The sequence below is a fragment of the Cygnus atratus genome, chromosome 17 (assembly GCF_013377495.2).
Source record: "Cygnus atratus isolate AKBS03 ecotype Queensland, Australia chromosome 17, CAtr_DNAZoo_HiC_assembly, whole genome shotgun sequence".
NCBI classification, from domain to species: Eukaryota; Metazoa; Chordata; class Aves; order Anseriformes; family Anatidae; genus Cygnus; species Cygnus atratus.
Genome location: NC_066378.1, coordinates 4,943,029 through 4,956,690, shown reverse-complemented (window position 1 = coordinate 4,956,690; position 13,662 = coordinate 4,943,029). Strand labels below are relative to the sequence as shown.

The 13,662-nt window shown below is 36.4% G+C and overlaps 2 protein-coding genes across 2 annotated transcripts in view; one reads left to right on the top strand and one right to left on the bottom strand.

The window, feature by feature from the left end:
- Window positions 1-80: 80 nt before the first annotated feature.
- The window catches only part of RSPH14 (radial spoke head 14 homolog), a 92,050-nt gene continuing 78,468 nt past the window's right edge, over window positions 81-13,662 (top strand). Inside the window, exons 1-3 of the mRNA XM_035556777.1 lie at window positions 81-683; window positions 1,434-1,536; window positions 1,731-1,849. Of these exons, the coding sequence (XP_035412670.1) occupies window positions 485-683; window positions 1,434-1,536; window positions 1,731-1,849 (421 nt within the window). The 5' untranslated portion in view covers window positions 81-484. The remainder of the gene's footprint in view (window positions 684-1,433; window positions 1,537-1,730; window positions 1,850-13,662) is intronic.
- Window positions 11,049-13,662, bottom strand: part of GNAZ (G protein subunit alpha z) — a 40,737-nt gene continuing 38,123 nt past the window's right edge. The window contains exon 2 of the mRNA XM_035556775.2: window positions 11,049-11,404. Within this exon, the coding sequence (XP_035412668.1) occupies window positions 11,060-11,404 (345 nt within the window). The 3' untranslated portion in view covers window positions 11,049-11,059. The remainder of the gene's footprint in view (window positions 11,405-13,662) is intronic.

Here is a 13,662-nt window from a genome sequence, read left to right as displayed (position 1 = left end):
GAGCAGGGCGTACGCAAAGAGCCGGTTGCTGTGGCAACCAGAGCGCGGGCGTGAAAGGCGCTGGAAGGCCTGAGGCGGCGGTGGGGGGTGGGTGGCGGCCGCCTTACATTGTGTGGTGTGGGACGGAGGGCCTTTCGTTATTTAGACATTTGGCTTGTTCTTCAGAGAGAGAAGCTGTTGTTAGGTAGGGTTGTTTTTTGTTTTCTTCACCGTGCAGCTGGTTTTTTTGTAGTTGAGCAGTTTTCAGCATTCAAAGCGGCGTGTTTCTGTCAGCAGCCCCGTTCCCTTGCCGAGGAAGGGGGGAGTCGCCGGTCCTTTCGCCTCTTTCATAGCTTCCTAACAACGAACGTGTACTAAAATTGCACTTTCAGGAGTCAGAACAGCATTCAGTCAGTCGTTGTTTTGGTTCATTAGCTGTCTTGTCACCAGGTACAGTCATTTTGGAGTATTTTTAGGGATAAGGACAGTCCCAGGAAAATTAGGGATGGCGAGCACTCGTATCTCAGCCCGGCTTCCCCCTGATATAGACCCCACAAAAGCTCCTATTGCATTTGGAAGGAGGGCCCTTTCTAAACTGAACAAGGAGATCCAATCTCCTGAGCTGCTGACTCAGCAGCGTGCATTGATGGCACTCTGTGATCTGGTGCATGACCCAGAAAAAGTCTACCAGGCAATACAGATAGGTAAGTGGTCTGGTATCAAAAGCTTTGACATGGCGGTGGTGGCTGAGGGGAGGGACACTTTACTCTGATGCCCGATTTCTTTCCCTGTGGTATCCTTGATAACAGAAAATAGCCATAAAAATTTTGGGGGTTTGATCTCTTACTTGTTTTACCTTAAAAGATAAAGTATATTATAATACCATATACCCAACAGTTATTTTAAGAGTATACTCACTTCAGGATTTATCAGACGCTCACTACAGGGTCTATTACTCCCTAAATACAAAAGCAGTGCAGAATCACTGAACCTTTTTTCTTGTTGTCTAGCTAAATTTTAAGATAGACTAAATAAAATAGAAAAAATATTTGGAAAGGAGAAAAAAGTTTTTAGTTATGGTGGAGCAGAGAAAAAATGGTAGCCCTTCTCCTCCCCCCCCACCCCCAGGTTGTTTGCAGCATTATCCAACACAAAATTAAGTCAATGGGAACTTTCTTCTATCCTCACCAGCTGTCAAACCAGCCAATTATTTGGGGGTAGTTATATACATTTTATTTGAATATTAAGATCATTGAGGATTGATGGCATGGCATTTTGACAGTAGGTCTTTAAGGTTCTGCCATACTTGTAGTACGACATTGAGAGTTTCACCTGCAGGACAAGATGAAATTTCTGATTGCTTGCACTTCAAAGTGTGAGGTAAAAACAAGTGTTGCTCTTTTAAACTAATGCTGAAGGTAAGAAATACTAAAATCAACTATTGTGTCTCAAAGGATTCGTGGAGAACCTGAAGACTTTGCTGCTGCATCATGACAGTACTGTACGACAAAAAACAACAGAAATCCTCTGTATAATGGCCATGCATAATGTTGGCAGGTAGGTATAGTTCCAGAATTTACTGAATGGTGTGGGAAGCAATAAAGAAGTTTCTGTAAGAAATAAAAACAGAATTTCTAAGTTTTTTTTAAAGATAAGTGCGATGTAAATAAAAGTATTCAATTAACATTATGCATCTAGCAAATATTTGAGTTGTATTTTGCTTAGTTAAATCTGTCTTCCAATGCTTGTAGGCAAGAGTTGATACAAAAGGGAGTAATACCTGCCCTCGCTGAGCTCTTCGATGATCCAGTAGATATCTGTCGGAAGAACATGCACCAAGTTTTTGAAATGATGGCAAAGTTCCCTGAAGGTAGGGGATTAATCTGTAATTAACTGTTCAAATCAGCAAAGGAGATAGGTAGGTGAATTTACCTAAGTTTTTCTTTTCCAGATTTATCTTACCAGTCAATTGCACTGTGCATTCCACAGATTCTCTATTAATGTCTCTGACCACAGGCTTATAGACACTGTTTCTTAAATGTACTCTTTGATATTGCTTTTAGGTGGTAAATTAAATAAAAAAGACAAAAAACAATTTGGGATGATTCAAGGAACACTGAAGTTTGTATTTTCCAATATTCTATTCAAATATTGTTTGTCCTTCAGTACCAAAAGCTAGATAATACAGTTAAATGGCCTGAAATGGTAAGATAAAAAATATGATAAATGTCACTTAACTTCAAGATGCCAAATTGAGCTAGTCATCCTATACTCCCTGCGCAGGAGACAAATCAGCATCTCCAGGGGCAAAAGGTTTGACCTATCATAGGTGGAAAGCTTAAGATTACATGAATTCTGCTCTGTTGATGTCCGTTTATTTCCAGTGAGATAAACAGAAACTAGGCTGATTACATCAGGGTCAGATGTCTAGTTTTTAAATGTTTCATGCATAGATCAAGGAATTCAAGCTGAGAATGTCTAACTCACCACAAGAATAGGTTATTTTACCTATTGTACATGATTATTTTTACCACATACATAGCTTATAGTTTTCTAAATCTTTTGTACACTAGTGGAGTTTATGCAGATTTGTTTCTTTTATATCCAGTTTCTACAGTTAATAATCCAAACCTTAGTGTTAAGCCTTACTATTCTAGTTAATGAAAATGTTTGTAGATCAGTAGTAGTTATTAAGCATTCATCCATACAGGTTATCACCTCATAATTCAGTTATAAGCCTTATTGTTATTCCCTGCTGTACTGAACTTTCTGCATAGCTCTAACCTTCAGACTACTAGATATCTAGCCACATCTAATGTAGGAGCTTACCACTTGTCTCCTTTTACTGGTGAAAATTTCAAATGTGTGCACAACGTAAAATTTAGAAATTTCACGGTTTGGGAACTGCTGTACAAAAGATTTTTAAATATGAATTTGAGACTTAAAATGCAAAGAACAGCTAATGTTCTATGTAAACACCTGCATACCTTTAGGTTCTTAGACTTAATGGAAAAAAGTTACATTTTAAATGTCCTTTTCTAATAAAGTTTAACAATTTTATGCTGGCTTTTTGAATGCACTGCACTGATTTGATCTGAAAGTCTATGACAACATAGTCAAAGCTGTGGGGTGCAAGCTGGAATTTTGATAGCTGGGAGTTGATACTCATTTTGGCAACAGCAAGGGATAAAGAATCATAAAGTAATATTTAGTCTTTAATCTGTTATCTGTAAGTCCACTATTACAAGTGTATACTAGCAATATTTAAATGCTTACTCTTAGATTTTTGAAAATGTTTTCTTTAGACTAGTATTTCAATTTGTAGTACATTTTGAAGCTACTGAAGTTAAGGACAATCAACACACATTGAATTCTGAAGCAGCTGCAATTGAAATACTTTAGAAATGTGCTTGATACAGTCTGGGCAGAGTGGGAAGACTTGTTCTTTAATCCTTTTAAGGATTTACTTTTAATATTTTAATGGAAGTTGAAGGTATTTTGAAGCTTACCTACTTTTATCTTTTCTAAAATCTACTATACTTATTATTATATGGAACTATTCATTAAGGATGTCTTAGAATGCATTTTTAGCTAATAATTTGGTAGTTACCACTTGTGTGAAGGTTTTGGCAGCAATAACAATAACTAGTTCCAGTTCACAGTTTGCTGGAATTTTTATACGGTAAATCTGGTAAGATAATGCAGTGTGTCAGACATTAGTATTAATTTAAGGTTGCAATATACTAGCAGAGTCCTGTTTTAAAATAATAGTATTTTATGGGGAGACTGCCAGTTTAAGTAATTTTTAAGAAAAAGGGTTACATCGAAAGCATTTTATTAAAACCATCATTTCTGTTTAGAGATGTATTGTAGCAGTAAGCAATATTCGCTCTTGGTGGTGCCAAAACATAAAACATTGCTTATTAAGAATTCCACAGAAATCAATGCTTTGTCCAAAGTAGAGGACACATAATGGAGCATCATACTGCTGCTTAGGGATCAAGGACAGGTCTATTACCCTTATTCCATCTGTGTCCCTGCAGACATCTGAATATTTCAGCTTAGTTCAGGAGCCACTGATAGGAACTGTCATGGCTATAAAGCACTAGTTTGGTGATAAGGGGGAAAATACAAGATAATACTGTACAAGGAGGAATCATGTTGCCTCCTGGAGTGAAAGGATTATCAATCCCTGGTGAGCTGAGAACTCAGTAAAAGCTGAGAGCCGGCTACAACTCTCTCTCCCCTCAGGACACTGCCTTTGGTTGAATGCAAAAGATTCACAGCAGCTGAGGTGAGCAGAAGCCTCTGCCACAAAAAGAGCAGCTTCCAAATCCTGTTACAGTCCCAACTTAGTGCAAGTTGCTTATATTTAAAAGAAAGACTACAATTCTGAAGGGCAGCTGATTTTCAGTGACCTTTCTCATGAGCTAAGACTGATAGCTGTTTCCCTATTTTACCTTTACCACTTCAGGTACTGGTGGCAGATAAGAATCAGTTTTTTCAAATCAAGTGATCAATAACACAAACTTGTTTGAGGGAGCAGTTTCCAGGAAGTAGCAAAGGGTAATTAGTAGTATGAGGAGAGGAAAAAAAAAGCATTTAACTAATTTTTGAATTAGTTATTTGGTAAATTCTGTACATCAGTGCCTTCATTACAGTTTCCTTCTAACTGTAAGTAATGAGAGTTACTCTATTAGAAACTCGGTATCTTTGTTTTGAATACATTTCTTTCCCTTCATTAATCCTCAGCATTTAGCATAATCCTGATGTATTTGCAGTGCTTATGTACTGCATGTTTATGTGGGCCAACTTATCCCCTGTATCCTCCCCACCCCCTTCTATTTATGAAGAAATTTAAAGTGGATGTAGAGGAACTATTTACATCTGTGACGCAGGTAGAACTTTATCTTCTGATCCCATACTCAAATCTCTCAGCAAATGTGATACTGCTCACCTTCTCTTTACACTTGGCTGGAATTATTGCCTTTTTAGGTGAAATTCTCTTCCAAAGCTTAATTTCTTCAGCTGTGAAATGATTGCAAGTTTTGACCATTTACTCTGTCAACTTCTGTGCTACTAAAAGCTTTCAAGACACATTCAGAATAGAAGTCCTTGCCTAGATTAAGTTAGTCTTGCATAGCATTCTCCAGACCATATTCTTATAGAATATACTTGGACATTTTTGGAGGGGAAAATAGAAAAAAATGTGCTTCTCAGCCTGTCAGCTACATACAGTCTGTAAAATGAGTGGTGTAGATGTTGAGCTAGCATGGTGTGTTTGAAAGCATCTCTGAGCAGTAACTCTTTACTGGAGATGTTGTTCTGAGGCATGTATCCTTATTTAGCTACAAAATATAGGACATATGCATATGCCTGTATTTTGTACGTTAAAAATATACATGCCTGCGTTTAAGGGGTGGAATATAATTCCTTGAGCAGAATTTTTATTATGGGGTGGAATCACCTACAGATGGTTTCTTACACGAAAAACAGGGAAGTGCTTAAATTGCTTCCTGTGCTGAGGCAATTTGAGGAATTATCAGGGAGAAGAGCAAATATTTTCCAATAGGTAATAAGAGTCATTATTTCTTTATCTGTGTAATATGTCAAATGAATTGCCTCTGCCTGGTAATTCAGCCATCTTCAGCCAGTCTAGAAGCCATCTGGCTTCCTCTCTTTGTATTTACTTCTATGCTCACATCTAGGTAGTCTTGTAGCAGCTGGAGGAAGTTAGCAACTAATAAAGCATTCCCCAGCTAAATTTCTGATGTTTCCTACAACAGAGGAAATTTCCAGAGCCAAAAATCAGTATGCTCCATAGTAGCTGAAAAGGAACATAAGCTGTACATGCATTTGGCATGGAGTAAAGTTGGTTTTGTTCAATGGAAAGTGGTCGATGACTCCAGCTAGCTCTGTGCCAGGCCACCTGGTCTTTCTCCAGATAGGAGTAATTTAGGAAAATGTGGTTATTTTAAGTGAATCCACTTATAGACTACTTACGATTCCTAAATTTAAAAGTGTATAGCAGCATCCTCCAGTAACAGTGAAATTGTTAAACACCAAAGAGTAGGAAACTCCACCAAGATTGGGAAAACACTGAGGGGTAGAGTAGCATTTCCAGAGGAAAGAACAACTTAATGGCAAGAAATAACAGCCAGAACAAAGACAAAAATAAGATACATGTATGTATTCAATAGAGGATGAAAGAGGCAGCAGAACCAGCGGCAGCAGAAAATGAAGAACATTGGCCAGGAAAGATTACTAGCACAACTTTCACTCTGTGAGAACAGTTAGTTGAGATTCAACATTACTGAGTGTTATGCAATAAGTGACCTGAGCAATAACAACAAAAAAAAAAGAAGCTGTGAAAAAAAAATCTTTTGCCCAAGGTGTGTTTAATAGTAGAAAAGTTTAATAATTCTTAGCTATAATCTTTTTACGGGTACTTAACCCTTCTAGGCAGAGATTGAGGTGGGTTGGATGGCACAAGAGATTTTTCAAGCTTGTCGGAACATCCGTTTGGGAAGAGTCCAATAGATTAACATTTCTCCTATTTTACTGACCCTCACTATCTCCACTATTCCACCTTTGTAAAATTATAACCAACCAAATCTGTGGATAAGGACTGTTTAAGGATACCTTTTTACCTTTGAAACCTGTTCTGTTGTATGGAATGCAAATGACAGAAGGACAGATGGCATTCCTATTGCAGCAGATGGAACATCTCTTCTGTGAATGTCATTGTTGCCCAGGTGAAGTGAAATCCCAGCTGTATTAATACTTTTTTCAGGTGGTAGTGCACTGCATCACTGATAAACCTGAGAACTGAGGATGTAGATGCAAATGTAGTTGCATTATTTGTCTAGGTGAAAGACTGAGAGCCAAGGGATTTCATTTCAGCACCTGTTCACTGTACAGACTTTCTATTTTTAACCTCCCTATACCTCAATTTTTTCTTACGTAATTGAAAAATATTTTTTTCTATGTAAAACAATTTAACATCTTGAATTCTTCAAATAGAAAACAGTAATCAAACAGTAATCATGAATTACTCAGAACATCAAAATCAAAAACTTCATAGGAATTAAATTATTAGAAAGTTAATAGCAAGCCATTGCTCTTCAGAGAACATGATTATATGAATTGATTATTTAATTTATTTACTACTTTATTCCTCCCCATTCCTATGTTTTTCTTAAGCTAGATAGGAACATGTGATCAAATGCACTGCTTCACTTTTTCTTTTCCCTCCCAAAATCATCTTCATTTAATGATAAATCAAGGACTGACTCTTTTTCTTTAGGAAATATCTTTAGTCCTTTGACAAAATAACCTAGGTTCTCCACTTCTGTTGTAGGTTGCCTGTAGTACTTATGTTCTAAGGACCTTCTCAACTGAATAAAGATTTTTATACATAAAATATCTCTTACCCTCTTCAAAATTAACTACGCTTCAGGTTTTGCTTTTCTTACTAAGCTTTCTTATCTTGAAGCCATGCTCTAACAAAGGCCAGTATTTTTCTTGTTTTTTCTTTAACCAGTCCAAAACGACCACAGTACCGCACAAGCCAGAGGTGAAGGAGACATACCATCCCATAGTGCAAACATTGAGAAAAGGAAGTCCACGCTCATTTTATACCTTTTTCACAATTATCTAATGATAGTACATTACACTATAGCAAGCAATTTAGACTAGGAACACCACATAAGATCTCAAGTACTTTAACAGTAAACCAATATTAAGGGATTCTGGTCTTGCTCTGTGGATTGTACTATCAATTATCATATTTAGCTTTTAGTAAACTCACCAAGTCGAGCAGCCTAACTACAAATACCACAAGCAAGTAATAGTACCTCCTTATTTCCAGGAAGAGCTAAATACTCCCTGCCTGGCATACCAAACCTTTTATACCCCTGAGGTGCAGCCTCATTGGCTCTTTTACTTCTGTCCTTCAGGTGTAACTGTTAACAGGGCTTAAAGGAGCTCTATGACTTCAGTACAGGGATAAAATACCTCATTACAAAATTAGATGGATTGTTCCCATTACTGATTACATCTGGACTGAAGACTTTTCAAGTCTTAACCCATGACTTGAGCCTCTGAGAACCTTTTTGGTTCCGGTTGTATTCTCTAGTAAGGTTGAAAATGATTACCGCTTGAACCACTGCCTTCAAGTGAGTTGTAGTTCTCTTGGCAGTCACAGCTCGCAACTAACTTAATACTTGATGTCACTTAGAAAAAGGCTAGTTTGAATTTAGATATCCTCAAACAGTTCAAAAGGAGGATTCTTAAATACAAGGTGAGAAAGGTTAGGACTTTTTGATGTATTTTGTAGAAATACTGAGAAACAAAGGAATGAAACTATCCAGGCACTGTAAAGTACTTTCAGCTGGTCTCAGAAGCCATTAGTGGGGTGAGGGTTTTAAGTCAAATTCTGTTTAAACTCCAGGGATATTATTTGCCTAGCGCCTTCTAACAAGTGAAGTTAAGCGAATAAAACAAGAAGCCTCCTATAAGACTGATACGCTGTTTCTACAAGAGTTGCAACTTTTCTTACATCCAGACTTTTAAAGATTTCAGTTAGAGGATGTTCGTAAAGAACCTTGTTATACTCTGAATTGATGGAATTTTCAGGAGAACTTCAATGACAAAACATCAATGACCTTATATAAGCACTTTTAAAAAAAAAAGTTGTTTTTTTTAAGTGCCCATAAAAAATACTTATATGCTTTAAAGCCTATCTTTCAAAAGTATGTGCCAGACAGAAGTTCATATTGGTGTTTGGAGGCATACAGAGTTCAGTAGTACAAAAATGTGGACTTACCGTATTTTTCACTTTTTAAATAGAGGTTTAGGAGACTAACTTCATGCACTATTCAAAAATTTATATATATATGCTTATACCTAGACTTGTATTTCTAAGCACAGAGATTGTGAAAATCATCAGTGCAAAGTGCCTGCTTGTGTAAGACAATATGTGGGTAAGCTTCAGAAGTTTCTTTCCTGTAGCTTCATCTTAATCTTGATCTATGACTTCTCTCCTAAAATTGCTACTAACTCCTTAAAGTATCCAACAAGAACAACATGCAGTCAGAATTTGTGAAGATATTAAGTGGGAAGACATCCCCTAAAACTATCTGAGTTGCTCAAGATTGAAATTTGCTGGATGTTTGTGAATAAACTGAAGAAAACATTCTAGAGCAAATTAACAAAATTCAGCAGTCTGCCACAGAGGAATCAAAGGTTTGCAAACATTACCCAATTAAGGAACAGCTGTATCATAACACTAAGTAATGAACACACTATAGACAAGTTGGGTATCATTTGAATTATTTATTTTTTAAGTGGACAGTTTAAATGTTGATGTTATTAACCATTTTGTTTTAAGTTTCTTGGAGCCCTTGGCTGAGATTTCTTGCACTAATCATAGTACATAGGGGGAACAAAAGTAGAAGGATATTTTCCAGTGTGCATGTGTGTCTGTGTCTCTGTGTACGTATGTGCTTTACAATTATCAAACATATATTTACACACCAACTTTACACTGAAGTCTTTAAGAAGTCTTTTCTATGGCAGGGGAAAGAATCAACTGACCAAAGACTTGGGTCTATATGATCCATTTGAGATTTTCCAGTATAGTCCCACAGAGCTTCTTATGCATTCAAACCTTTGCCGGAATGTTACTCCATCCAGTAGTGTTTCTTTATGAGATGAAACCTGGAGCTGAGGAATGCATCTCTTCAGTTTCCTTGACTTCACTAAACTGTAAATAATTTAAATTATTAAATTGAAATATCAAGACATTTAGTTATTGTTCGTATCGCTCATCTTTAACCTTCTAATAATACATCACATTTTAAAATAATTAAAAACCCAACAGAAGAAGACTTTGGAGGCTATATACTACACGGTCACCATGGCTCCTGCTTCTTGGGAAATCTGTTACAATAGTACGATTCCCATAAGTTATTTGGAGCAGTGGAACAGAATTGTCTGTTGGCAACTTTCACATTCAGCAGTCCAGACACTACAACAATAATTTAAAAAAATGCCTTGTGATTTGTTTTTATTATCTGTATTAAAAAAGGAACACTAACCTACTTCTTAAATATAGTTTTTTTTGTGAAACACCACAAGATTTGGCAAAAAAAGATGTAAAAGAAGACTGTTTCGATGTATAAAACTCCCTAGCAGTAGAAGAAACACTGACCTTAATTTGGCCTATTCATAGATTCATTTCTTGTAGTTTTGCTGCATATTTTGAAGCCTTAAAGAGCAGAAAGGGCTGATAGTCAGTTTGGAAATCACAAAACAGTTGCACACCAACAATTCCTTTAACAGGCAAGGTGTCCATGAAAAAGTAAAGCAGAAGTGTGTACATAGTATATGCTGTGAGTCATGTGCATACATGATGTACATGTGTTTAGTTTGGCTGTGTGTACCAGTACTGTGGGTGCATGCCCATTCTCTACAACTTTAAGTAGTATTTTGCTTAAGCACTCTTGTTTGTAGTTTCTGATTTGAACTAGTTTTTCTCCCAACACAACCATTCTGCTCCACACCATGCAAATGAGTTCATCTGTCACTCACCAGCTTTATATCTTCATGTCAGTAAAATTTTAGGACAACTGGATGAAGAATTATTTCTTACACAGAACATGATAACACTCCCACTGTAGGAAATGGAATGAAACAAATGGAATAAAAGTGCAGTGACTGTGGTGAAAACATCTCCACAGAGTTAGGCCTCAATCTCTTTTTTTCTTTTTGTTTGGATTTGTGTGTGTGTGTGTGTGGTTTATTTTTCATTTGGGGGGGGATTTGTTTGTTGTTTTTTTTTTTTGTGATGGTGTGTATGTATGATTTTTTAGAGAGGAGACTCTCACTCTCCAAAACATATATTTGTGAAAAATAATGTAACAGGCTAAGGGGGCATAAGAGGAACTGTGTACATACATCAGATTTCCCCTTTTTTCTCCTTGGGCTACTAAGCATTGCCCCATTTTTTCCACTAGAAGTGGAAGTTGTTAGCCTCTTATTTAATCGCTTCGGTAAAACAGATTAAGCCCAAGGATTCTTAGCAGAGGCCAATATATTTGAGATTGTTCTGAATGATGACATCTGTCACTGCATCAAAGACAAATTGGATGTTACTGGTATCAGTGGCGCAGGTGAAGTGTGAGTAGATCTCCTTAGTCTCCTTGTTGCGATTCAAGTCCTCAAACTGGCGCTGGATGTAGACTGCTGCCTCCTCGTAAGTGTTTTGGCCTTTATATTCAGGAAAGCAGACTGTTAAGGGGATACGCCGGATTTTTTCTGCCAGCAGATCTTTCTTGTTCAAAAAAAGGATGAGGGAGGTGTTGATAAACCAATTGTTGTTGCAGATGGAATCAAAGAGACGCAAACTTTCTGCCATTCGACTCTGTAGGAGAGAAAACAAGGTCAATAATAGTCTTGTAGCATAACTGTGGAGAGCACATGGAGTGCATTATTATGCCTGTTAATGTGCAAAATCTGCTTATAGAAAGAACTTTGTTCTGTTTGGTGACTGTCCATCTTACCTGAGCGTGAAATTTCAGGAACCTTAATTCACTTATTTTGTTACAATACATTTCACAAGAGACTGGCTCTTATTTATTTATTTTAATAATTGATAACTATGAGGGCAAGTCTAAAACTAAATGTTTTGAAACAATAAGTGTAACTTGGGAAAAGATGGTTGAGTTCAAAATCAGGTTAGCAATATAAACATTTTTTTAAAATAAAAGGGATAATTAATTTCTAAGATTTTCACACTACTGAAAGATTCTGTGGTTGAAGTTTTAAAGGCTAAAATACTATAGCACAATTATAACACTACATCATTAGATGTGTGGTTTAGCACACTGTACACACTCCAACATTTTCCTGGCCTCACTTTTCTCCATTGTAAAATAGTAAACTTGGAAGAGTACATGAGAAAAGGAACCACATTCTAGTATGGTGAGAAAACTTGCATGGTGTATACTTAAAGGTAAAAGCTGAAATTGGCCAGACATGTTTAACATCTTTCTGTCTGCTGTCCTGAACAGGCATTTCTATTGATGACCAATGTAGGATGACCAACACAGTTGCATATTTGGAAGTAACAATTCAATGCTGCTCTAAACTGAAAGCAGAAATTGCCAGAAATCATCGGCCGTTTTGGTACTTCCTGAGCACCGCTCCTGCCGGTACTGCTGGTGCAACTGGAGCTGTCCATGGTACTTGGTGCTCTCAGAAGGCTGAGGTTATTGGGAACAGAACGTTTTGAAAAGTATTTGAGCTGAATAAAATAAAGATCGTTGTATTGTCAAAAGTAAATACAGAAATATCTCAATCAAGCATTTTTGCTAAAGGTCGGTGTTTTCCAGCATGTTCCAATATTTAGTCAGATATTTGTCTACATGAAACATTTCTAAGGCATGCACTCATATTTTCTCTCTAAAGGAAAGCTATTACAATTAAGCAATAAGATTTCATTCCAATCTTTTTCAATATCCAGCAATAGTTTTTCTTAATAAAACTATACACTGGAATAAGTGGACCTTTATTCTTTCCCAATTCAGCTTTTTTCCTGTACTGCTGAAAGTAGGAAAAGGCTGTATTCATGAAAGGGCTTAAAATAAATTCATATTTTTATTTTTTTTCTGTACAGCAAATGCATTAGGAAAAAAGTATAGAAACAAACATGCACAAAACAACGTATTTTAGTAAATCACTCACGCTGTCCTGGTTACAAATCAGAATAACTTCTGCCTAGCAATAACATTTGATCACATAAATTAATATCCTTCTGGAGTTTATTATGGTTCCACAAAAACAAAATGAGAAGATTAAGTAAAATCACCATAGTTGTATTTCTTGGGGATTAGCGTATCTAAAATGACTAAATGACTTGACAGAACGATTCCCTTTACCTTTCAGTGCTCCAACCTGAATCATAAATGAAAATGGTTTCCATGGGTAGGTCCTTACGCTGTTGTGTGGAGCTTATTCCTTTTTCTGTGACATTTCCATACAAATAGAAGTCTTGAATAAAAATTTTATAGTAATTACTTGTGCTTTCCTCAGTTACACTCATTTTTATATTAGAGAAATGTGTAATGAATGTTTATTTGATACACTTCCAAACAGGCTTGAAATTCTCTCTTAAACCCATTATAAAGGGCTTAAATAGCTTAAGGACACACAAGTTTGTCCACAAACAAAACAATCTGAGAGGACATCATAGGTAGAGCAAAGGGTCTTCATTTTGATAGCTTAATAAAGTTATCCTTCTGAATTAAAGTCTGGGAGGGAGAGACAGTTTAGCTTTTATGTTAGCCTTAGATTTTCCATGAGAAACTATAGATCAGATGTAACACCAGTAATATTAAACTGGTATATTTTTGTTGCATTTACAGGCCTCATAGATTTATATTCATATGCAATTCAAACAATGCAACAGTGACCAGATTCTGTGTTTCACATTTGGGGATTTGATTGCGATTAGATGTTATCTTTTTTTTCTTTTTCTAATAAATACGTGCATTTAAGAATAAATTGCTACAGTACGTATGATAAAGAACTGTAATAGTACAACAAGGTACAATTTAAGAAACTATTACAGAAATTATATAGATTTGGAAGGTATTACAGGTTCTGAGATGTAGATAACAG